This window comes from Ranitomeya variabilis, chromosome 8 (assembly GCF_051348905.1).
Source record: "Ranitomeya variabilis isolate aRanVar5 chromosome 8, aRanVar5.hap1, whole genome shotgun sequence".
NCBI lineage: Eukaryota > Metazoa > Chordata > Amphibia > Anura > Dendrobatidae > Ranitomeya > Ranitomeya variabilis.
Genome location: NC_135239.1, coordinates 196,929,753 through 196,955,145, shown reverse-complemented (window position 1 = coordinate 196,955,145; position 25,393 = coordinate 196,929,753). Strand labels below are relative to the sequence as shown.

Sequence of the window (25,393 nt, the reverse complement as noted above, 5' to 3'; positions counted from 1 at the left end):
ACTCTACAGGCGATGGCTGAGTATTACAGCCAGGACCTGCCGCTAACAGTCGCGGGAGTAGCGGAGCTCCACCCATGATTGTTGACCTGTTAAATGCCACTGTTAGTCTCTGACAGTGGCTGTTAATTAGTGCTGATGAGTGTGCTTGCCTTTACTTCCGCCCCGTGACGTTATCGCGGGTCACCGAGGGGTTGTCATTATAACCAGGGGTCAGCTGATGACCCCCGTGTTTGTTCTTACCAAACTCCTTTGAATCCTTGTGGCAGAGCTTCAAAGGAGACTGATTTCTGCTATATGCAGCGATGCTAAGGAATCGCTGCATATAGCACAAGCGATTGGATTATAACATAATCAATGACAAGTAAAAAAACATATATACCATATATATATTTTAAAAAAATATGAATTTTTTTTTTTTTTAAAGTTCAAATCACCCCTCTTTCTCCCCAGTGAAAATAAAGATATAAAAAATACATACACCTGGTATCGCCATATTCAAAAAAGTCTGATCTATCAAAATATAAAAACAATTAACCTGATCAGTTAACACCGTAAACGGGGAAAAATTAACACCAAAATTGTTGTTTTTCCACAAAAAAATGCTGTAAAAAGCTATCAAAAAGTCACATCTATCCCAAAAGAGTACTAATAAGAACATTGATTCGCCCCGCAAAAAAATAATCTATCATACAGCTCCATTGGACAAAAAATAAAAATGTTAGGGGTCTCGGAAAATGGTGACACAACTCCAACATTTTTTTTGCAAATTTCAGAATTTTTTTTTTCGCCACTAAAATAATAAGAAAAAAAACTGCCATAATCGTATTGATGAGGAGAATCATATTGCATGGTAATTCTTACCACAAAATGTACACCTTAAAAACATATCATAAAAAAAACAATGTCACTATTGTTTTTTTACGCTATTTCACCACATTTGTAATATTTTCCGCTTTTGAGTACACTTTGCGGTAAAATGAAAGGTGTCATTCAAAAGTACAACTCGTCCCATGTGCTCAGCTAAAGTGGGGCAAAAAGATTCCCCAAACCCTGGCCCAGTGTCCGGTCTTGTACTCTGTGGCAGCTGGACCAAGGTAGACCTCACGTCTATGGCTCGCATCCTCAGCGACTCCAGTGTTTACAAGCCTCACATCAAGTCATCATGACACATTAAAAAGCTTAGGAAATGCGAGAAGATGCCAGACGCAGACGTGGAGACGGCCTTCGAGCACCGGATTGGGTGCCGGACCACAAATCTATTTGCTCAACTCTATACTATTTGACTGTACCGGCTATTACAAATGAAAACCACTCTCGGGCTTCTTTTCGAATGATAACTATAACTTTAAAATTCAGCAAACACTGAAAACATGCAAATTCCTCCCAACAGCATCATCTTATTCCCGAGAGACATCGGCTTCACTCAATTACACCCAGCAGAACGCATTTCCATAATTTGACACGCGTTTTTACAATCTTAGGTCAGTTTCGCAAACCGCCTCCATGAATGCCATTAAGGTCACAAATATTTCCCTAATGATATTACAGTGCTGTGCTATGTATGCAGTAATCACACCATTATCTGGTTATAGCGGCTCCTCACTTAGGATTCCTTCTTATTTCCAGTGATCATGCATTACCTAGTTCTTTAATGAGGTTGTAGATAAATTGGTGTAGAGCAGATTTTTTTTTTCTTCTCGTTAATGTAGCATTGTATAAAAGACACGGAGCAAGGCTGAGTAAAGGTTACTGGAAGGAGAGCCGGGCTCTCTTAATGAAATAGATCTATAATCCACATAAAAGCAAGGTATTACTAAAGCTTTTTAAAGCACGGCGCGCATCGGTTTCTACAAAAGAACAGAGGCCCGGTGGATGATCCTTGTAACGAGCCAATGCTATGATTGTTGTGAGCATGGTCTTGGCACATATTACACAAAGACCGAAAATTCAAGTGTCTCAATTAGGGTCAGAATGTAATTTGTGATCACCAGTGTAAAGAATTTTCCTGCATCGTTTCTGTACATTTCCATTGTTAGAAAATAGATAGTTCATTCATGACCTTAACAATCTTGGGTTCCAAAGCAAAGTTTGTAACTGGCCCCATCCCTCAACTTTCATGTGCTTACTTGTCAAATTTTGCCATATTTGTTATCCGGGAGATAAATGATTTTGATCATTAGTCATGCCCCTCTAGAAGGTCTTTACCTATGCCCTCAATTCCCCAACTTCCTGAATGTGCATTGGATGCCGGTGCATGGGAAAGCCGTCCGATTTTAAAGAAATTTGCTCAATTTTTCCCAAAGCCTTCTGGACATTCTAGGAGAGTTGTCAAGTAGTCATGTACAATTTGTAGTACTGGGTTTCCGCATTCTTTATCTTCTGGCATCCTCATACACCAAGACCTAGCCATACCTGCTTCTTCTGTATCCTCTATATCTATGTCCCTGTCTGTCCTGCAACTTTGGCCACGTTGGGGCTGGTGATATGTTTGCTTTGGCCAAGGCCTTTTCCTTTTTCCATTAGGCTTGATTTTTAGACATTGGATATATAGGAAAATTATTATGGTGACACAACGAAGATGAGAATCTGGTATTTGATAACATTAGCCGTACCAAAGAAGCAGCTCTTAGAGCTTCTATACGACCCACTGAGAAGGTCCCTAGTGCCATCTCCTTTCCATTTCGTAGAGTGAATCTCATCCCAAGCCAATACATCATTAGTGAATATGGAACAGAAGAAGTGATTGCCTAAGGGAGTTCATGAAAGGATAAAGTCAAAGCCCGATTGTCTACGATTGGGTGATCTTTTTGCATAGCAAACCACTGCGAGGATCATAGGATGTTAGAGTTGGAAGGAACCTCAAGGGTCATCGTATCCAACCCCCCGCTCAATGCAGGATTCAAAACAATACCCATTTTGATTTTTTTTGCCATTGGGTTTTCCTTCTACCTATATGGTGCTGGTTTTTGGTAAAAGATTACTGCCCTGCTTTTATTGTGATCTTGTGTTTTCTTGTCTTTATGAAGATCTTTTCTTTTGTCCATCATGGCAACATTGAAAGCCGGAATGATTTACTTGCAATGTTGAACTTTTTAACGATTCCATTGTGCTTTTGTTTCTTCTCAATAAAAGAAAAGATGAAAAAAATCATCAGAGTTTGGGTCCTTGGTAAGAAAAAAAAAGCGCTTTTCTTTGGAGTAAGAGCTAGTTTCTGTATACAATGTCTCCGGAATGTATGAAAGTTTAAAGAAGAGTTTTTAAATAAGAATCCCAATTATGCGCTGTCTTTTCCTGCTCTTTGCTTAAGTATTCCTTTCCAGAATAAAGGCTGTAATGTAAAGCAATGGAATTAGTTAATAGGGATAGATATTGCTTATAAACTTTTCTGAACTTCCCCAATTTTGATCTTTTATAAATTTGCCGGCAGCTACATATCTCATCTCACTCTGGAGGACCAGGAATTTGTAATTTTATTTCCTACTATGTAATACTTCATTTTTCCTGTGGGGGTGCTATAGAGAAATGTAATTTCTTCCAACTGATTGCTGTGGGTGCCAGCAGCAGAACACTTAGTAAGAATGTTAAAAAGAGGATAACTCCTTTAAGTTCCGCTTTTTTTGGAAAATGGGTCCTTTATGACAATACCACAGAAAACAGTGCACTTTTTAAATTCTGTTTAACAAATCATTGTGTTTATAAGTAGATAAACTAATTTTCAACAAATTGCGTTCTCTATAACGGTGTCATCAGCAGCTTCCTATTATAGATAGCCATAAAATCACAAAACTTTATTAAAGACATACATACAAAATCAATTTAAAATGGAGACAGAGAATATGCAAATGAAAACCACCAAAGAGGTAAGAGATACAATGATATTTATATAAATAGCAGTATACTAGAAGAGTCTATACAAAAATGCGCAGAAATCAAGTATAATTAAATTCATAAGAATGTACCTCCCTTCATAAAGGTAATTAAGGGTGCTATACGCATATAATGCACATCCAAGCTCTATTGTTTAATATTGCATTTTGCCACAAAAGTGGCTAAGTGCATTAATATATAAAAAAAAAAATCCTTATCCTATATAGTATAGTGCGATAACCTAGAGAGTATAGTGCACTTTCCCTTGGACGAAGCAACACGCGAAACGCGCGTCGGGCTGCTGCTACCGCCATAGAGGTAATACTCCAAGCTATCCTTCCTATTATATACTGCCACTTGGCAAAGCTCTATATGTGCACTGGTGATGCACTTTTTTATAGGCCACTATTTTTTGCACTTTGAGCTAGATATATTCCCAATGAAATAGAATCATGATATGTGAAGGATTATATCCTCTCTAGGTTATCGCACTATACTATATAGGATAAGGATTTTTTTTTTATATATTAATGCACTTAGCCACTTTTGTGGCAAGATGCAATATTAAACAATAGAGCTTGGATGTGCATTATATGCGTATAGCACCCTTAATTACCTTTATGAAGGGAGGTACATTCTTATGAATTTAATTATACTTGATTTCTGCGCATTTTTGTATAGACTCTTCTAGTATACTGCTATTTATATAAATATCATTGTATCTCTTACCTCTTTGGTGGTTTTCATTTGCATATTCTCTGTCTCCATTTTAAATTGATTTTGTATGTATGTCTTTAATAAAGTTTTGTGATTTTATGGCTATATAGACTTCCAGTTTCTCTATTTTTGATGTTTATGTTGATTTGAAGTTATGCCATTTATCTAGGCAGGTTCTTTTCTTTTCTTTTTGATGCATTCCTATTATAGATGTTCATACATAGCGGGAACATTACCTCGCACTTATATTGTACCGCTTAATTTGCTGAACTTGCAGAATGTGGATGTATAACTTTTTCCTTCCCGCAGCAAGTTCACTCCTTTCTCAGTGAACTAATAATGTTCCCGGTGCTTTTATGATATTCTTTCTGCCTGGTGTATAGTAATTAAAGGGTCCATTTGCTCCAATTTTCCTCCTCTTTGAAAGACTCGTTTACATTGAACAACTCTGCTTAAACCAAGATATTTAACACAGAACCAGCCAAAGGCGGTGTGTAGTATATAGTATTATTAAGGCAAACTGTTCCACTCTCTTGAGTTGCGCCGGCTCCAACAACACTGGAGATCTCCTGGACACCCAGTAGAATAGGCAAGACGTCCACAACGTTTCCCGACAGGAGCTGCCGGGAAGAGCTTGCCGCATATCTATTTATGTTGCTTCCATTGCCTTCCTTTTCAACTATAATTCACTTTTCCCTTGCCAAAATGTTAAAATTTAAAGCATGGTCTCCTGCCACCCATCCCTACAAATGCTCATGCCAATCAAATATATCCAGGAGCTGTGCCAATTCTTGGGCTCTCTACTCTGCAATCCTTTCTTTTTAAGGGCTTGGTTCTTTTTCATCATTATTTTGCCAGCACTATATGTTCAGTAACTTCCTTTCTATAGCTTGCCACCATGCATTGCTCCTAACATGATCCAATAGCTTTCCTGTCTTGAACTGAACACTGCCTCTCTGTTTTGTCTGTATGCAGTGTGACAGGGAGGAAAGCAGGAGTAGAAACACAAAGACCCTCCCCTGTTTCCTATAGAAATAGGCCCACCTTCACTTCCTGCAGAGAGACATATACCCACTGTCACTTCCTGTAGAGACAAAAACATTCCCCCATTTCCTGTAGAGAGAGAGACCCTCTCTCACTTCCTGTAGAATTATAAAGTTCTGCTCCACTTCCTGTAGAGTGAAAAATACCCGCCCCACTTCCTGTAGAGTGACAAAGACCCTCTCTCACTTCCTGTAGAGTGACAAAGACCCTCTCTCACTTCCTGTAGAGTGACAAAGACCCTCTCTCACTTCCTGTAGAGTGACAAAGACCCTCTCTCACTTCCTGTAGAGTGACAAAGACCCTCTCTCACTTCCTGTAGAGTGACAAAGACCCTCTCTCACTTCCTGTAGAGTGACAAAGACCCTCTCTCACTTCCTGTAGAGTGACAAAGACCCTCTCTCACTTCCTGTAGAGTGACAAAGACCCTCTCTCACTTCCTGTAGAGTGACAAAGACCCTCTCTCACTTCCTGTAGAGTGACAAAGACCCTCTCTCACTTCCTGTAGAGTGACAAAGACCCTCTCTCCCTTTCTGTAGAGTGACAAAGACCCTCTCTCACATCCTGTAGAGTGACAAAGACCCTCTCTCACATCCTGAAGGGTGACAAAGACCCTCTCACATCCTGTAGAGAGAAAAACCCTCACTTCCTATAGAGAAAGACCCTCACTTCCTGTAGAGAGACAAAGACCCTATTTCACTTCCTATACAGTGATAAAGTCCTGCCCCACTTCCTGTAGAGAAACAAAGTCACACCCCCACTTCCTGTTATCCATCTCAAATGATGCTGTAATTTAACATGCCGAAAAATTAGCAAAAATATGAACCTTGTAATGGCAAATGTTTAGCTATGATTGGTCATATGCTATTACTATATTTTTTACCACCTTACTTTTATAACTAAAGATGTATGGAGAAAGTGTATGTTAAAGACTTTTTCTTATTTAAATAATTATTTTTGGCAATTTCATTTCTTGTTTTAGTCAATAACCTTACCAAATTATTATTATTTTTTTTTTAGGAAGTCGACTGAACAAGGACCTGAGGCATTATCTAAACCAAAGGTTCCAGAAAGCGTCCCCTGATCACGAGCTGCAGCAAATAATCCGAGATAATCTTTATCGCCATGCAGTGCCTTGTAAGTAAAAAAAAAACAAAAAAAAAACAAACATGCATATATTTTTGTTACTGTATATATACCACCATTTCTGGTGTTTTTGGATATCCCTAAAAAGGCTATTCCCATCTCAACCCTTTATGGGAATAACTGTACATTTTTGTTTATGATGGAGAAGGACAACATGTATACACATATTATAACCTACTGTTTTGTATATACAATTCCTATGTGCGTCCATGGTAACAGACTGCAAACAAACCCTTGTAGTCGGGTCCGGCAGTTCTCGTCCTCTCTGCACCACTTCTTGTTTGTATCCTTCGTTAAAGTTTCATCCGTTTTGTCTACTCGGCTCCTATCGCCGTAATTAAGGGATGGAGTCTGTTCCGGCAGTCATGTGTTACTCCCATCTCTCTCCAATAAAAGGATGTATGTCTGTAGGGTTTGTGTCTAGTAGGTTACCATGAAGAAACATAGTTCTGCTTATGAGCTGTCTACACATATCAAATTTTCAAGCAAATGACTGTATTTCTCAGGTTTGATGCATTGGGGAAATACAAAAGGGTTGCAAAAGTAAACCGTCCCCCAACTAAAACCCCAAACCTCTACCTAGTACAAGGGTTTAACATTTTAGGACAGTCTTTGTTTAACAGTGATGTGGTTGACCAAGATAGAAACCCAACTTTTAACAATAGCCAGATTGAATGGCCAAAAGCGTCAAAGGTAAAATCTTATGACCGATGGAAGTTTGGACCGTCTTAGACCGCTGGGTTGGCTGTGACTGCCTCCTCTCCACCCCCAATAGCTACGTCTGGTCTTGTGGTCATTTTTTCAAGGTCCAAACAATGATATTTTCCAATCACGTATTCCATCAAGGCAGCATTTATGCCATTCTCGGCCATATATCATCCATTTGTCCGTCAAGAGCAGACTCGGTCGATGTGTAAAATGATGGAAGTGTCGCCCGTAGAACCGCTCGAAACAAGGACAACACAGATTTGATTTACCACAGATTGATTACCATATTTAAAAGCTTTATAAGTCTACAGAAGTGTGTCATTGATATTCCATTAAAAAAAAGTCTGCCTAATAAAAGCTCAGAGTATATTCATCATACACTATGGCGGATGACCAGTGTTATATTCCCACACAAATACGACAACCCTACCAACCTCATGTTTCCTTCACTCACCGTCTACCAAACAAATCAAAAATGGAGGAGGCCACTTTGATTTTATTGTTGAGATTTATGAAGAACCTTTCCGGGAAAGAAACTTGTGTTATTATTGAGCTGGTGAATAAGGGCCGAGGAGTCGGGGTGATGTACAATGTGTAACATTTATCTGCCTCGTAGCCTACGTCTATAGTGATGGAGTGTAGAAACGTATCTGGCTCTTGGTATAAGCTGCTTAAGATGATTTGCTAGAAGATCTTCGAAGCTGTATGGGACATATTTCAATGGTTATATTTTTTTAACAATGGAATGATCAAAGGTTTTCCGGTTCCCAACGTTATGAGTACAAGTGGAGACGAAAGGCTTTATCAACCATAATGCAGAAGCTAATGCACATCAGTGGTTTTAGTGTGAACAGGATGACAGTGGCAGATTGGCCGGCATTATCGGCTTCCTAATTGCAAACATTAAAAATACATGCTGGACGGCTATAAAGTGCCAATCGTATAAGGTGCATTGCCTGGAAAACGATAAAACAAATGAATCTTAAAGGAAAACGATATCTTATTTATAAGGGAGACTTATTTCTCCTTTTTATTAGGCTATAAAGCATATGTGCAGAAATCTGTTGAATGTTTAACCAGTTCTGATAAAACAGAATCCTGGATCCAAAATCCGTCTTTGGCACAGCTCAAAGAGCGCCCCTAGTGAGGGTAGGGATGTTAGACCCATATTCATATAAAGCAGATCATAAACGGCACAGGAAGTGGCAAAATTACTAAGGAACTTAATATTATATAGAGCTCGGTTATTAATTAGTTCAATAAAGAGGTAGCATTGTAGGTATATCATTGGCTAATAGCCACTAGGACCTAAATCCTACAGTCTAGCTACCAGCTCGCGTTTATATGTCTACTGGTTGGTATGAGGAGCACTGTGTTATATAAGTGATGGCCGAGTGATTTCATCCTCCATGAAGGTCGATCAGGATTGGTGATCTGTAGCTACCAGAATCTCTGGTTGGTCATTTGCCTCCCCCAAAGGTAAAATGCAGAATTCCTTGAAGGTCACTGAAATGAATGGCCATATAGGTAGTATAAAAAATGGGGCAGATATACCAAAGAGAGCCTGGGAACTCGCGGTATAATGTCCAGTGGGTTAGGTTAAGGGACCCTAATGAGTGTGGCTGGTACCCAGCAGAGGAATCCAGTTACCTTTCCTGGAATATCATTGTCTTTACTTCTGTTTCAGTTCTTTATTCCTGTTCTGTCCTTCCTTCCTTTCATCTTTCCTTCTATAGTTTTCTGTCCTTCCCTTTAATTCTATTCCTACTTCCAACCAGCCTTCTTTCTATCATTTTTTTTATCCTTACTTAAAATGTTATTCTGTTCCTTTCGTTTTATTCCTTTCTTCTAACCACCCTTCCTTCCTTGCTTCCTTCCTTCCTTTACTTTACACCTTACCTCTTCTTTCCTTTACACCTTCATTCCTTTTTCGTCCTTCCTTACAGCTTCATTGTGGCTTCCTTCCATTTCAATCCTCCTTTTTTTTTTCTTTCTTTCTTTCTTTCTTTCTTTCTTTCTTTCTTTCTTTCTTTCTTTCTTTCTTTCTTCCTTCCTTCCTTCCTTCCTTCCTTCCTTCCTTCCTTCCTTCCTTCCTTCCTTCCTTCCTTCTTTCCTTCTTTCCTTCCTTCCTTCCTTCCTTCCTTCCGTCTTTCTTTCCTTCCTCCTCTTCTCTTGCCTTTAATTTCTTCTCTTCCCTTTCCATCCATTCCTTTCCTTCTCTTCCCCTCCCTTTCTGTCACTTATTTTCCTTCTCTTCCCATCTCCTCTCTTCCCTTCATTTTAGTTTCTCCTCTTCTCTTCCCTTCCTTTTTGTTTCTTCCTTTCCATCTCTCTCCTTCTTTTCATTCCTATTGTTTCTTTCCACTTCCATCCTTCCCCTTCCTTCCCCTTCCCTCCTTCCCCTTCCTTCCTTCCCCTTCCCTCCTTCCCCTTCCTTCGTTCCCCTTCCCTCCTTTCCTTTCCCTTCTTCTGTTCCTTCCTTTTCCATCCTTTCTCCCTTTCCAATTCTATAACTGTATTAAATACAAATTATATTTCATAAAATGCAGGATATAAGATTTCCTCTTTTTTAATTAGCTGGATTTAATTAATAGCGTCTTTTCTCTTATGTAGTTAATAATTCATGTCTGAACATGAAATTATTATGGTAATGTAATGGTAATATTAACACCGAGCCTCTTGGATAAAGGGAGCTGTGGTTTCCATGATTATTTTCCTTTTTGTATTGTAAGATGTTTTCTGTTGGGTATGTGGAATAGATACTAATGTGTTTACAGCTCCTGGGGGGAGGTGACCCTGTGTCATTGGCCTGACTTTAAATTTAGTTTTCATCAAATTTTCCTCTCGCGGGGAAAGAACTGACTTCGGTTTACTTAATTCTCTATAAACCTGATAAATAAGGGATTCCGTCCGTGCATCACACTTCTACGCTGATTAGATTTGCTTGCTATATTAAGCATAGTAACAAGTATATCCCACAGTAGGAATTTAATTAAATGACCCCTTCTTGATTTCATTTTCCTGATCTATGACTGGCTTTGACAAGAGAAAATATAGCTCTATGGATCTTTAATAACAAGTTTATAGTGACTTAAACAAGAGGAGACTCCACTGGCTTTCTTTACTCAAATAAAGCCTACATCAAGAGGCAGTCGACTTTCTAGAAGAACGCCGGATGACCCCATAGTGCGCCAATTAGCGATGAAAAATGTGTTTTAATTGCAAATTAATGGGATGTTTGCAAACGTTTCAATTAATATCCTTGCAATCAACTTGTTACAATAAGTGTAATCTGAACATAAGTCATGTACTGGTATAATAAACCAAACGGTGTACAAACATTTACCCAGAAACTATTTGTACATAAGGAAGCAGCGATTTCAGAAGTAATTGGAACGACCCTGATAAGTATACAGGCGACAGTCGGTCAGTAATCGGTCTTTTGAAAGAACGCAACCAATTCATGGCATTGTGAGATGAATCAACATTAGCGATGAGCGAACGTGATCAGATAAGATGTTATCCAATGACCCACCATCTTTATTTAAAATTAAAAAAATAGAATTATTGCAATTCTATTTGGAGGGCTATTTTTAGACTCTTAACTTCCTGTTGTTTCAGGAAACAACACATGTACATTAGCCACAGTGGCCAGATCCCGACCCTATATTTTGTATTGAAGCATATGTATTAAAAACTGACCCCACCGTCTGTATTTAAAAATAAAAAGTAGAATTATTGCAATTCTATTTTGGGGGCTATTTTTAGACTATAACTTCCTGTTGTTTCAGGAAACAATACATGTAAATTAGCCACGATGACCAGATCCCGACCCTATATTTTGTATTGAAGCATCTGTATTAAAAACTAAAAAATAGAATTGGTACAGTTATATTTTGGGGGCTATTTTTAGACTCTTAGCTTCCTGTTGTTTCAGGAAACAACACGTGTATATTAGTCACAATGGCCAGATCCCGACCCTATATTTTGTATTGAAGCATGAGCGTGCGCCAAGATCATTTATGAAGGGAGATCTTGGTCAGTTGTGACATGATCTATTGTAATTGGTGGATCCTGTGTTACCAGTTGGGTACATATCATTGTAACCCTGCCTCTGATAATAAGTATTGTAACATAATGATCCAAGAAAAAAATATTAGTTCTCTAAGAATCAAGAAGTGTACAAGATAGATCAAAGGTTAAAAAAATATCTTTTATTTATCATAATAATACACAGTAGGATAAAAAGCCAAAAGGAGATGCAGTATCACAAACTTTTAGCAGGCAATATATCAGATAACTAATACCTACTGGCTTTGCTAATAATCCGGGTAAATATATACACCTTGGATGATATATACAATAACCAATGATGCAAAGTTCCGACTAAGAGATGCCCAAAGTGGATCAAGTAATTAATATGGTTTAAAGGAAAGTTTTACCCAAATCAGGAAAAAATTATATCCACCATGGAAATAGAATTGCATCCCTCCGCACCGACGCGCGTTTTGCCTTGCTTCTTCCAGGGGCTTGTCTGATGAAATGAAGCCTGCTGAAAACTCTTCCTGAAAGAAAGGAAATCGGAGGGCTGAAATAGCCAAGTGTGAAAATTGCAAGATTACTATTTTTTTCATAAAGAATTCAGGAAACAACACATGAACATTTGCAATCAATGGTCAGATCCTGACTCTGTCTTTTGCATTGAAGCATCTAATGAGCGTGTACAAAGATCATTGTGAAGAGAGAGGGAGAGCAGGATCAGCTGTGACAACACCTATTGTAATCAGTGGAACCTATCTTATCAGCTGTGTTACCGATCACTGTAATCCTTCCTCTGCTGATAAGGAGCCTGCTGAAAACTCTTCCTGAACAGACTAGAATTGATAGTCTAAAATAGTCAAGTGTGAAAATTGTGATTACTAATTTATTGTTACTTATAAAAATTGTGATTTGAAAAAAATAAAAACATTGTCCCCCTTTTTTAATACATCAAGCACAAAAACTGTATTTAAACCACAAGTCATTTTCTGACGATAGGATTCCCTTTAAGAACTGTTTCTTCCTAGTAAGTCTCCATTCAGCTCACCACTCTTGGGTTAGAGGTAAGTATCCCATGAGGCTTCCAGGATAGACACTCCGTGGCCCGGGTGTGGTGCACGGAGTATGCACTTGTCTGGATTCCAGGTCAAATGGCTCTCAATAGTCCAAAACGGGATGTTCTCCATCAGCAAAGGAAAGGAGTTTAAATCTTTAGTCTTTAATCATATAGGATAAAATCGCAGAATATGCACATATTAAAAAAAAATAATAATTCTTATGCATTTCAGGGTTTTTCTACCTGAAACACGTGAACATTGTTTTTTTTAATTATTTCAAATTATGCCATTTTGGTTTTTTTTATCCTAAGTTTTTGACTACTTTCCTTTGGTGATGGAGAATATCCTTTTTTGGACCATCGAGAACTGTTTCTTTCTGACTGGTTGGCAGGGTTCCGCTGGCCCATTGGGGCGAAACGAATCCTCCAGATGATTTTGGTGCCTTAGTTATTGCTAGGGTCAATTTCTGATGAGTCACAAAAAAATATATATATTAGATTTTATTGAGTTACATTTAGATTATAAAATTGATACAACAGATTTAAGATCCAGGTTATGGAGGATCATGGACGCACACCTATAGGTGGGGGGTCTATCCGAAAGTTTTTTTTTTTTTCTGGAATATGTCATGTTCGGCTTCCCGCATGGATGACCTGTTAATGTGACAGCCCAGCAGCATAATTGGAGAAATAGTGCTGGCATTCCGATTAGAATGACCTTCTGCCATTACAGTGGTCGTGTCGGCCCCAGGGACGCACAAGCGAGAAGGATCAGGATGAGTATTTGCATCAGGTAGAGGGAGAAATAATTAGTTCCCATCACCAGCGTCTCCGCCATAAATTCTATTATTATATTAAAGGCCACTTCAGAAGTTAAAATTGCAAGCTTTATTATTTTATTTTATTTTTTACTAAAACCTCTTCCCTATAATTTAATCATTTTTTTTTTTACTTGTATGAAAATATTGATATTACGTTATTAATTATAATTAAAAAAATAATATAAATGAAGACTATTACTCTTGGATACTTCTAGACACTTTGTATTCATTGCGTGTATCGTCTGAATATAACAAAACCATCCAGTGCCAAATTAAAGGACTCCAAATATTGTGTAACATCGGGGGAAAATGTCTTAAAAAATTTGTGAAAAATTGATTTTTTTTTTTCCCGTGGGCCAATTTATTACCATATGTAGTTTAGATACTTTTTGCCCTACCCAAACTGTTTTGGAAAGGATTTCTTATCCGGGATGTGGCCAAGAGGCATCATAAAAAATGAAAGTACTATATATCTTCTGTTAGGAGTGCCGCTGATTGTCTAGTCAGAGGTCAGGGGAAGAGATGCAGCCGGGGTCCACGAGTAGGTGGTGTGGGTGGTCTGAAAACAAAAAATGCCTTTTACAGAGTATAGATGGCTTTGACTCTCAACACCTGGCGGTTAAAGGGTTATTACTTTAGGGATCTGACTGCTGGGATCTCCAGCTATCTCAAGATCTGGGCATTATAACCCTGAGAAGAGGGGAGGTGACCATGCCTGACCACCACGCCGTTCATTGTCTATGGGACTAAGCGTTTTGGAGACGGTCCTTCTCCTTTATCAGGTACCAACCCAAAACGCGTAGTCCAATAAAAAAATGTCTCTACTATTCAACTCTGGTCATCCAGGAAAATCACATGTACAATGGTCGTGTGAAAAGGTAATTGTAAAGGAAGGGGGAGGAGGTGAGCTGTGACATCACCTATTGTGAATGGTGGATCCTGTGGTATCTACTGTATATAGAGGTATTATCAGTCATTGTACAGGAGGAGATGAGCTGTGATATCACCTACTGTGAATGGTGGATCCTGTGTTATCTACTGTATATAGAGGAGTTATCAGTCACTATACAGGAGGAGGAGGTGAGCTGTGATATCACCTACTGTGAATGGTGGATCCTGTGTTATCTACTGTATATAGAGGTGTTATCAGTCATTGTACAAGAGGAGGAGGTGAGCTGTGACATCACCTATTGTGAATGGTGGATCCTGTGTTATCTACTGTATATAGGGGTGTTATCAGTCATTGTAAAGGAGGAGGAGGTGAGCTGTGACATCACCTATTGTGAATGGTGGATCATGTGTTATCTACTGTATATAGAGGTGTTATCAGTCATTGTACAGGAGGAGGAGGAGGTGAGCTGTAACATCACCTATTGCGAATGGTGGAGCCTGTGTTATCTACTGTATATAGAGGTGTTATCAGTCATTATACAGGAGGAGGAGGTGAGCTGTGACATCACCTATTGTGAATGATGGATCCTGTGTTATCTACTGTATATATAGATGTTAGCAGTCATTGTACAGGAGGAGGAGGTGAGCTGTAACATCACCTATTTTGACTTGTGGATCCTGTGTTATCAGTTGTGTATAGAGGTGTTGGCTATTATACAGGAGGAGGTAAGTTGTGACATCACATGTTGTGAATGGTGGTTGATCCTGTGTTATTTGCTGTATGTAGGGGTTATCGGTTATTATATAGGAAGAGGAGGAGGAGGTGAGCTGTGACATCACCTATTTTGATTGCTTGATACTGTGTTATCTGCGGTTTGCAGAAGGCTTACTGGTCACTGTAATCCTGTCTGTGATAATTAAACTTCGATAAAGTCTTCTGTGAAGAACCAGGAGGTAGAAGTCCAGAATAGCCCTAGTGGCCAATATGAAAATTGCATGATTTTTATATATTTTTTTACTACAATGATGGAGCATAAAACATATCTAATGTAAATAAGTTGCTTTTCTGACGATGACCTCCCCTTTTAATATAGCATTGTGTGTGCAGGGAATAGACATGAAGCGTCTCCTGTGTCTTCAGCTCTTACCTTTCATGTAGCAATTAATAGTCTTGGCAGTGACGGATACATCCCCATTATTTACACCGCACCTCTGGCAGATATATTGTTGTGGTGGAAAATTAAATATTAATATTTCCAAACAAGAATGTATCTATCAGACTAAGCTCAGAAGTAAGTATCATGGAGTCCGCTCCCGCCTGTTTAATCCGCAGCGTAATGAATGAAGGCCACTTAATGAGCCCTCTGGGCACTGGTGTATTGTGAGATCGCACGTCCAGAGAAGATATAAAGTATCTGCCCCCCGTGTAGAGATATTATGTGGTGACGGAATTACCATAACCAACTTCAAAGGCCTAATAGGATGAAAATGTTATTTATGGCGAGAGATTGACGAATGCTTCCTATAGGACAGTAATGGGGATGTGGTGCGTGGACACTTAAAGGGGTCCTCCGGGGGTGCGTAAATATAGACCCTCGATATGTCTTCTACTTTCCTAATATAGTCTTTGATACAATTCCTGATCTGTGTATAAGAGATTATTAGTTGACTACAAAGCATGGGTAAAAGGGGAAATGGTCCCGGGCAGGCTCGGACTGGCCCACTGGAGGACAGGAGAATCCTCCGGTAGGCCGCTGTGAAGAAGAGCTAATGAGTAGTGCAGAAAAAAGTATCATCTTAACATTCGTTAAAGTGGTTGTCCACTACTTTTACATTGATGGCCCATCCTAAGAGGCAATGGCCGGGGTCCAGCACCCCCTCCGATCCTCGGCCGGACGGAAATACTTTCTTGTGGAGCTGGTCGTCTTCTCTGAGGGTACTACACATCCTATACAAATCAATAGGAGGCCTCTACAAGGATACATAGGAGGCCTCTACAAGTTCAGCAAATAAGTGCTGCCTCCGCCATATGGATATACAGTATGGTATTATTTGGCACTATATAATACTATTATCTAGGTATTACGGTATATGGATATATAGTATGGTATTATTATTTGGCACTATATAATACTATTATCTAGGTATTATATGGATATATAGTATGGTATTATTATTTGGCACTATATAATACTATTATCTAGGTATTATATGGATATATAGTATGGTATTATTATTTGGCACTATATGGCACTCTTATGTAGGTAGAGTGCTGCTTTATAATATTGTTTTTCAGTATATGGCGGTATCAATGATGCATTGTTTAGCACTATTATGTAGGCAGTGTTAGTGTATAACTGTACGGTATTATTACGTGATACTATATGGCAATATTAATTACGCGCTACAGAACACTGGTATTATGACAATATTATGCTGGCATTTCTCTCTATTTCTTCCCAAAAGATTAAAAAAAATTGGCAGAAGTCTCTCATATTAAAAGAGGCAATGGTCCTGGGTCTTCCGCACTTGGGGTCTTCACCATGCCCCACCTAAAGCTATCCCATGTTGACTGCAAAGGTGCCACTTAGAAATAGTATACTGTTATTTGAACCCATTTTTGGCACTACATAGTACTATTATGCCTGGCAAGGATTTTTTTTTATGCCTGTGTTTGGTACTTTTGGTTAGACAGTAAGTCACTGTATGGTATTACTTAGCATTTTATGGCAATTTTATGCAAGTCGTGTACTGCTGTAAAGTATTATTGTTCAGCACTATATGGCATTATTAATAATGCACGGTTTGCCACTATTATGTAGGCAGTGTATGGCTTTATTATATTGTTTGGCACTATATGGCGTTATTAATTATGCACGGTTTGCCACTATTATGTAGGCAGTGTATGGCTTTATTATATTATTTTTGCACTATATGGTGGTATTACTTGTGCACTGTATGGCACTGCAATTGTGAAAGTGTTAGCCTAGCATTCTTCACTACAAAGGTAAAAAAAAGAAATCGCAGAAGGCCATCACATTCTTGATGCGGGACTTCATATGCCCAGACTCGTTTGTCAGCATATGGGGAAGAACGATCTGTAGTTCCTTCATTCACATGGGGCAATATCTTGTCAAAAATGATGAATTATATGTCGGCATAAACGATCTCAACACTTATCAAGCGACTATTTTGCTCTTTGGGTAATTTACATTGTCCGATAATCAGGAACAAAGATTATTTCCCCATGTAAAAAGGTCCTTTCTTCCTCGATGAGGTCACATTGGTCATATCTCATGCCAAAGACCCTAAATTAACCAACCACCCTTCACTCCATAGTCGTGCTGCCTTAATTTTATGGCCTTGGGTCCACATTGAAAAGTAAAACATATTGCAGGCTCTCGAAAAATCCCATTCATTTAGAATATAATGGCCCTTTGGTACATTGGGTAAAAGGTATAAAAACTTTAGAAAAAGACTGTATCGGCCATAAATGCTAGATAAGATCACAGTATAGCAAAGACTACCCTGGAAATGGATTCTCCTGGTGTGGATAAGTGTGGAGGTATATTTTACCACATGCTGTAAACTGAGAATAATCATAATGGCAGCTCAATTGTCCGCCCTGTGGTGGGAACAGTGAACTGCACCTGTAAAAATCATGGCTTATGTTATCGATTTTGTTAAAGTTTGCGTTCTTTTACTAGAATTCTCTCTATAAAGCAACCTTTGTAGCAGTTAGTGGTAGAAGAACCTACCCAGATCTAGAATTGTAGGTCAGGTTATCCTAGGACAGGTAGTGTTTGCTCTGAACCCGTATTGACTGTATCGCACATAATCACTATATGATGGGGACTTGGGAAACTTTTTTTAGTCCTCCTCTTTTCTGCAATACTTACACCCCAAATCTTTTGTGTTTAGCACATTTATGTGTCTATAACTATCTGGGGCTTGGGCAGTACAGTTTTTATTGCTTTATTAGCCGAGGTTCAGCTGTCTAAAATATAGCGCCATGTCTAATAAGTAACCTACATAGAGACACACTTGCTAAATGAAAACCGCGCACATTCATGACCTTAGAGCCCATTATCTGTAGTACATAATAGGTCAAGGTCACCCAAAGTCAGGATTTATGGCTTGTGAAAGGCATCTGATGTGCCAGCTGGTCATCAATGCAAGATCCGCTCCTTTCACGCACGAGAGAAAAGTCAGTATTACATACACTCATGTTTTTCTGTGTCTCCAGTTATTTTTAAACAAACAGCGCCACTCTTGTCCAAAGGCTATGTGTGGTATTGCAGCCGAGACCCATTCTAGTGAAAAAGGCAGAGCTGCCATAACAGAAACAGACTACAGACCAAGACAACGCTCTGTCTTTTATTGGTGGATTAAACGAAATTATATTACGAAATCGGTAATGATGCAAATTCTAAGATTAATTTCGTTTTGCATAAAGGAGAATATTACTTTAGGGTTATCCTAAGGAATAAAAAGGAATACAAAATTTGACCGTTGGGATGTGTTGCAAATCCAACACATACTTACTACAGTAGTCGCAGCAGTAATTCAACACCTCTATCTAAAGTATAAAGTAGATAACACAGGATCCACCATTCACAATAGGTGATGTCACAGCTCACCTCCTCCTCCTGTACAATGACTGATAACACCTCTATATACAGTACACGGGATCCACCATTCACAATAGGGGATGTCACAGCTCACCTCCTCCTCCTCCTGTACAATGACTGATTACACCTCTGTATACAGTAGATATCACAGGATCCACCATTCACAATAGGTGATATCACAGCTCACCTCCTCCTCCTCCTGTACAATGACTGATAACACCTCTATATACAGTAGATAACACAGGATCCACCATTCACAATAGGTGATGTCACAGCTCACCTCCTCCTCCTGTACAATGACTGATAACTCCTCTATATACAGTAGATAACACAGGATCCACCATTCACAATAGGTGATGTCACAGCTCACCTCCTCCTCCTGTACAATGACTGATAACTCCTCTATATACAGTAGATAACATAGGATCCACCATTCACAATAGATGTCACAGCTCACCTCCTCCTCCTGTACAATGACTGATAACACCTCTATATACAGTAGATAACACAGGATCCACCATTCACAATAGGTGATGTCACAGCTCACCTCCTCCTCCTGTACAATGACTGATAACACCTATATATAGAGTAGATAACACAGGATCTACCAGTCACAATAGGCGATGTCACAGCTTACTTCCCCCGCTTGTCTTCACAATGACCTTTGCTCACCTTAAAGAACCCCTCCTCCTCCCATCATATTGTATATCCTCTTAATATATTGCACTCGTCATATTATATTAACACTGTGTACTTACAATTGCTCATTTTGTATTTCTACCCAGTAAATTATTCTCTTTCCCATTAGGTCTATGACATCACTTGATTAATAACTGACTTGCTGAATCCTTCTAAACTCTATGTAGAAACAGGAAGTCATTATTTTTCCTGCATGGGTCATCATTAGAACTACAATATCCCTTGCAGGGAAAAGGAGGGACAAACTGGGTCAGAAATTTAAGAGGGCGATGACTCTTGGAGGGAAAAAAGATTTCCTTAGAGCAAAAAAAAAAGAAGAATTAAGCGGGTAGATAGGTCCCCAAAATTCAGGTCTGAACGTCTCCCCATATAAGTGCTACGTATATTGCCGCTATATAAATAATGGCTAATCATATTATGCATTCTCTTATTAAAGAGGCCCCCGTGACCCAATTATTTAGGATAATGTGACCCATCCGCCCGTCGATAATAATGTACATCCTCTTGTTTGTTTTCTCTCTGATAATTGGGTCTTTTTGAGAAAGCCGCTCCTCCTCCTCCTCCTCCTCCAAACCCGTGTAGCCCTAAATAGCCATCTGCTAGTAACAATTTCTATTTTTTGCCCTGTATCATTTTATTTTTACAGCCACGTCCTCGCCGTAATTTACAGTCGTGCATTCCTAGCAACAGGCCACACGGCTGCTTTCTGGCTTGCAATAGGCCGATCCCAGGCTTCTGATTGGTTACTATGGGTTGCAGCACATCGGCACCATCTGCACCATGTAATCAAATAATGAGCCTTTAGCCAGGACCGACCATTCTTATATAGCGGTGCTGCTTGGCCTATGGTGGTGTGCAGTCGGATGGGCCGGAGGAGCTGTGATGTGACGCTGTCAGCTCAGTCTCCCCTCTTCCATACAGATGGATATTGTCATGTGCTGGAAGTGTCGCCAATAATATAACAGGCTTCTGCATTCTCCCTGCGCGCTGCCAGCTGCAGCTAGCTCATTGCCTAGTCCTCCTTATCTAGGGCTGTAGACCCCCGGTGCAATCCATTTCTCCATTCTGGGCTTTGCTGCAGAAACGCTTGCAGCCCCCACGTAGGTCGGATTAATCTCTTTGGCAGAATCTCATAGCGGTGCAAGGCAAGTGCTGAACCTTTATTTTTAATATTTCTAGTTGCATTGCACAATGCTGATGTATGCTGCGGTTTGTCAAGGGTTGAGGTGCAGTATGTCAAGGGTTAAGGTGCAGTATGTCAAGGGTTAAGGTACGGCATGTCAAGGGTTAAGGTGCAGTGGATTTTTATTTGTATGGATCGGTGCCAAATGCTTAGGAAGTGGTGGCGGCTGTAATTTTTTTTTTCTTTGGGGGGGGGGATTGTATTAAATGCACTGAAATAGAAGCAAAGCAGCCTATACCCAGCTATGAAGGACAGATGGCTAGAGCTGCCTATTTAATTCATCCGCCAGGCTTTACGTGAGGCCCATTCGTGAATGGGGGGGGGGGAGTTGGGGGTTGAGAGGGTGGGGGGGGTGCTTCTTTGAATAGAGGGGTCATTGGACACAAATAGGCTGAGATCAGGTCCAGATGCCGGCAGAACAATAGGACTTTTCAAAAAAGAAATGTTAGCAGGAAGCGTGTCTGCCTTTTGTATTGCCTCTGCATTGCAGGTTAGGGTTTGGAATTGCCGGAGGTTTAATGAATTTACATTCCTTACGAGGGTCTTTAAAAAAAAAAGAAAGAAAGAAAGAAAATAATTAAAAAAAAAAATCTTCTGTGGCAAGCAAAGGGTTAGTGCATTATGTATTTATTTGTAGCAATTCAAAATAAATAAATAGTGAGATATTTTTTAAAAAAATGTAACATTGTATTTATTTTTGCTTGGAATCTTATGGATACATATGAACGTATCTCTTCCTCTTCCCTCCTTCCTTCCCTCCTTCCTTCCCTCCCTCCTTCCTTCCATTGCATTCTCTATTCGAGGCCTTTCTGCCATACAAGAGGATTAAGGATAGGCCTGATGATAACTGGCAGCTGGGTGGTACAGGAAGATGCTGGTGTTACTGATCTGCATAGCTGTCTGCTAGCACGCACCGCCTGTCTGACCGGAATATCTGACTAGATCACCGGCTTCTCTTAAAGGGGACAGCACAGGCATGGTGATGATGAATAATGCATGAACAGGAGAGAATCACGGGACAGGAAATAGACAGCAGAGACCGATCAATTATGAACGGAATGTTTGCTTTCTGGTAAATAATGCAGGAAATATAGGAACGTCTACAGCTGTCTATGCAACTAGATATTGGAAGATATTGCAGCAAATGATGATATTGTCAAGTCTGATTTGTTTAGACTGATGTGTCTTTTTTCGTATTGTTAAAGGTGTACTCCCATTTTTGGGATCACGATTGATTTTTACAAATGTGGCCCCTTTATGGCCCATTTAGACGAGCCTAAACAGGCTGGCGATCAAATGCTTGTTTGCCAGGTGCAATGATTTTCATGGCATCTTAGGCTGGTTTCACACTTGCGTTTTGATCTGCAGTGTTTTTACCGAAAAAAACGCATGCGTTTTTTTCCCCTATGTTTAACATTAAAAACATAATTTTTTGCTGCATGCGTTCTTTTGCACAAATGCAACATGTAGTAATTTTCAGAGGCTTTTTTTTGCCGCAAAAAAACGCATGCGTTCATTTGCGTTTGATTTGCGGCAAAAAATACATTGATGTCTATGGAAACGCATGAATTTTTGCGTACATGCGTTTGCTTGCGTTTTAAACGCATGCGTTTTTATAGAAAAAAAACAAGAATACACCCTGATAAGCCACCCCCCACCATCAGGGTGATAAAGGGATCCTAACCCTAACCCTAGGGATCCAAATCCTAACCTTAACCCTACCCCTAACCCTATCCCTACCCCTAACCCTAACAATATGACAGTGAATACTCTCCGAGTTTATATTTTTAGTACTCTATAGCAATACCGTATATCTTGGGGTGTCCACCTTGAACAAAGCTTTTTATTAGAAGAATGTCCTGGTCTCCAGGTCAACATAATAGCCAATCCCTATGGATCCCTAGGGTTAGGGGTAGGGTTAGGGTTAGGGTTTGGATCCCTAGGGTTAGGGGTAGGGTTAGGGTTAGGGTTTGGATCCCTAGGGTTAGGGTTAGGGTTTGGATGCCTAGGGTTAGGGTTAGGGTTTAGGTTAGGATTAGGGTTTGGATCCCTTTATCACCTTGATGGTGGGGGTGGCTTATCAGTGACCTGGTGACCAGGACATTCTTCTTATAAAAAGCTACCCCTAACCCTAGGGATCCAAACCCTAACCCTACCCCTAACACTAACCCTAACCCTACCCCTATCCCTAAACCTAACCCTAGGGATCCTAACCCTAACCCTAGCTATTTCTGTTTATAGTGGGTTTTCTAGTTGATTTTGATGATTGGCAGCTGTCACACACTTCTCAGCATGCGTTTCAAAAACGCAAATGCAGGAAAAAACGCATGTAAACGCGTCAAAACGCCGCGTTTTTTTTCTGCATGCAAAAATGCATGCGTCTAAAAAACGCAGCGTTTGCACGCGTTTACATGCGTTTTTTCACCACATGCATTTTTTTTTTACAAACACTGCAGATCAAAACGCAAGTGTGAAACCAGCCTTAAAGGGGTTGTCCGCCCCTGGTGTAAACTGCTGTGCTTGCAGCATCCTAACGTTATGTAATGCACACAGTTAGGATTCGGTTCCAGCGGTCGTCTAATGGTCGCATGTATTTGATTTGTATACCTGCGGTCATGTGCCGACTAGTCTGAATAGAAATGATAGAAGTGCAGGAGTCTACTCTGCTTGTGTCCGCAGGTATGTAAGTGACATACCTTACCACACTGGGAATAAAGGGGAATCGTGACAGTGTGTGCATTGCGCAGTGTCAAAATTTGGCAGTCTGGTGTCATATAGGGGGACTTCAGACTTTTGTCCCAAACCCGGACAACTCCTTTTAAAATTATCCCCATTCTCAACAGCACATCGTGCCATATAACAAGTGATGCGCTGTCGATGAAATAGTGACCTAGGGGCGCAAAGCGATTGTATCAGTTATCTGTTCTGCGCGCATAGAATGCTTCTCGACCTACAGTGGCGTGTAAAAGTTTGGGCACCCCTGGTCAAAATTCCAGTTATTGTGAACAGTTAAGCAAACTGAAGATGAAATGATCTCTAAAATGGCTAAAGTTAAAGATGACACATTTCCTTTGTATTTTAGGCAAAAACATTTTTTATAGTTTAATAATTGCGTAAGGGAAAATAGGCAGATGCATAAGTTTTAGCACCCTTAGAGAATTGAGTGCTCACATAACTCCATCATTACTTTTGGTGTTGGGAATCGTCTTTTAAAAGTGAACTAGACTGGATTGCAATTCTAGACGCAGACTGTGTGCAAGAGTGGCGCTGTTTGGACAGGAAAAAAAGCAGATGACTTTTAAAAAAAAAATCTTTGGCAACCTCTTTAATTAACACCCCTCAAAATATGCAAATTTTATATTTTTTTTTTATAGTGCCTGATGGGCCTAGATATCCATCTTTAAAAAAAATGGAACACCCTTCGTAATATTTTAGTTTAAAAACGGTGCTAATAAAACTACAACGCAACATAACTAGAGCTGTATTTTTGTAAAAGATGGGGGGGTACAGATTTATTGAAATGCTCTTTGTTGCTTGTAGCAACCAATCACAGCATAAGCAAAAAAAAGAGCTGCACAGTTATTGATTGGTTGCTATGGGCAACAAAAACCGTTTTTCTTTTAAACAGTTTGAACTGTTTGCGCCAGTGTTCTACAACATTCCGATGAGCCTTGTGTCAGTACATGGACTGTTCACACTGGGAGGAGACGCACGTTTGTCCTTGAACTTTAGTAATCTAGTATTGTGGGCATTGAAGCTGTGTGATAATGAATACACAGATCAGTGTATACTTGGATATGTCAGGAGAGGAGGCCGGCTAGGATTTACCACCCGACCCGGAGCCCATTAGCTGCACCGCGCAATTAATTCAAGTGTTCTATAAATAAAGCAATTAAAACCACATCCTCACGATTATTGATCTTTCTTGTAGACTCAGTATATTAGTAATTAAAGGCACAGTACTTTATTTAGGAACATGATCACATCACATGACGCGTTGAAGACGATGCCACAAATGGCCTGCCCACCATGGGTTGTGACCAGAGAATTAACACTTTGATTACAGCTACAGCGCCTTAATATTATTATTTAAAGATAATCTGTCATTAGGATCACCCCTCCTAGTATTTTGATGACTGAATAAACTTTTTTCTAATTTTTGACACTCATCACCTGGAACTGAACTCTGTTTTCTTTTCATTTTGATGTCCTAGGTCATAGAAAAATGATTAAAATGATACCTTGATATCTGCGATCCGATGTTTTATTCCAGAGAAATCCACATTTTTCTTAATATATACAATACCTACAAGTAGTATTCAACCCCCTGCAGATTTAGCAGGTTTAATAAGATGCAAATAAGTTAGAGCCTTCAAACTTCAAACAAGAGCAGGATTTATTAACAGATGCATAAATCTTACAAACCAAAAAGTTTTGTTGCTCAGTTACATTTTTATAAATTTTAAACATAAAAGTGTGGGTCAATTATTATTCAACCCCTAGGTTTAATATTTTGTGGAATAACCTTTGTTTGCAATTACAGCTAATAATCGTCTTTTATAAGACCTGATCAGGCCGGCACAGGTCTCTGGAG

General features: G+C 39.5%; 1 protein-coding gene across 8 annotated transcripts in view; it reads left to right on the top strand.

The window, feature by feature from the left end:
• MAGI1 (membrane associated guanylate kinase, WW and PDZ domain containing 1) overlaps positions 1–25,393 on the top strand; it is a 446,025-nt gene that overhangs the window by 175,071 nt on the left and 245,561 nt on the right. For 7 of the 8 annotated variants that reach the window (XM_077275976.1, XM_077275974.1, XM_077275973.1 and 4 more), the window contains exon 2: positions 6,646–6,762. In XM_077275976.1, the coding sequence (XP_077132091.1) occupies positions 6,646–6,762 (117 nt within the window). Of the gene's footprint in view, positions 1–6,645; positions 6,763–20,742; positions 20,762–25,393 lie in introns of those variants that run through there. The other variant, XM_077275978.1, reaches the window with a different exon arrangement.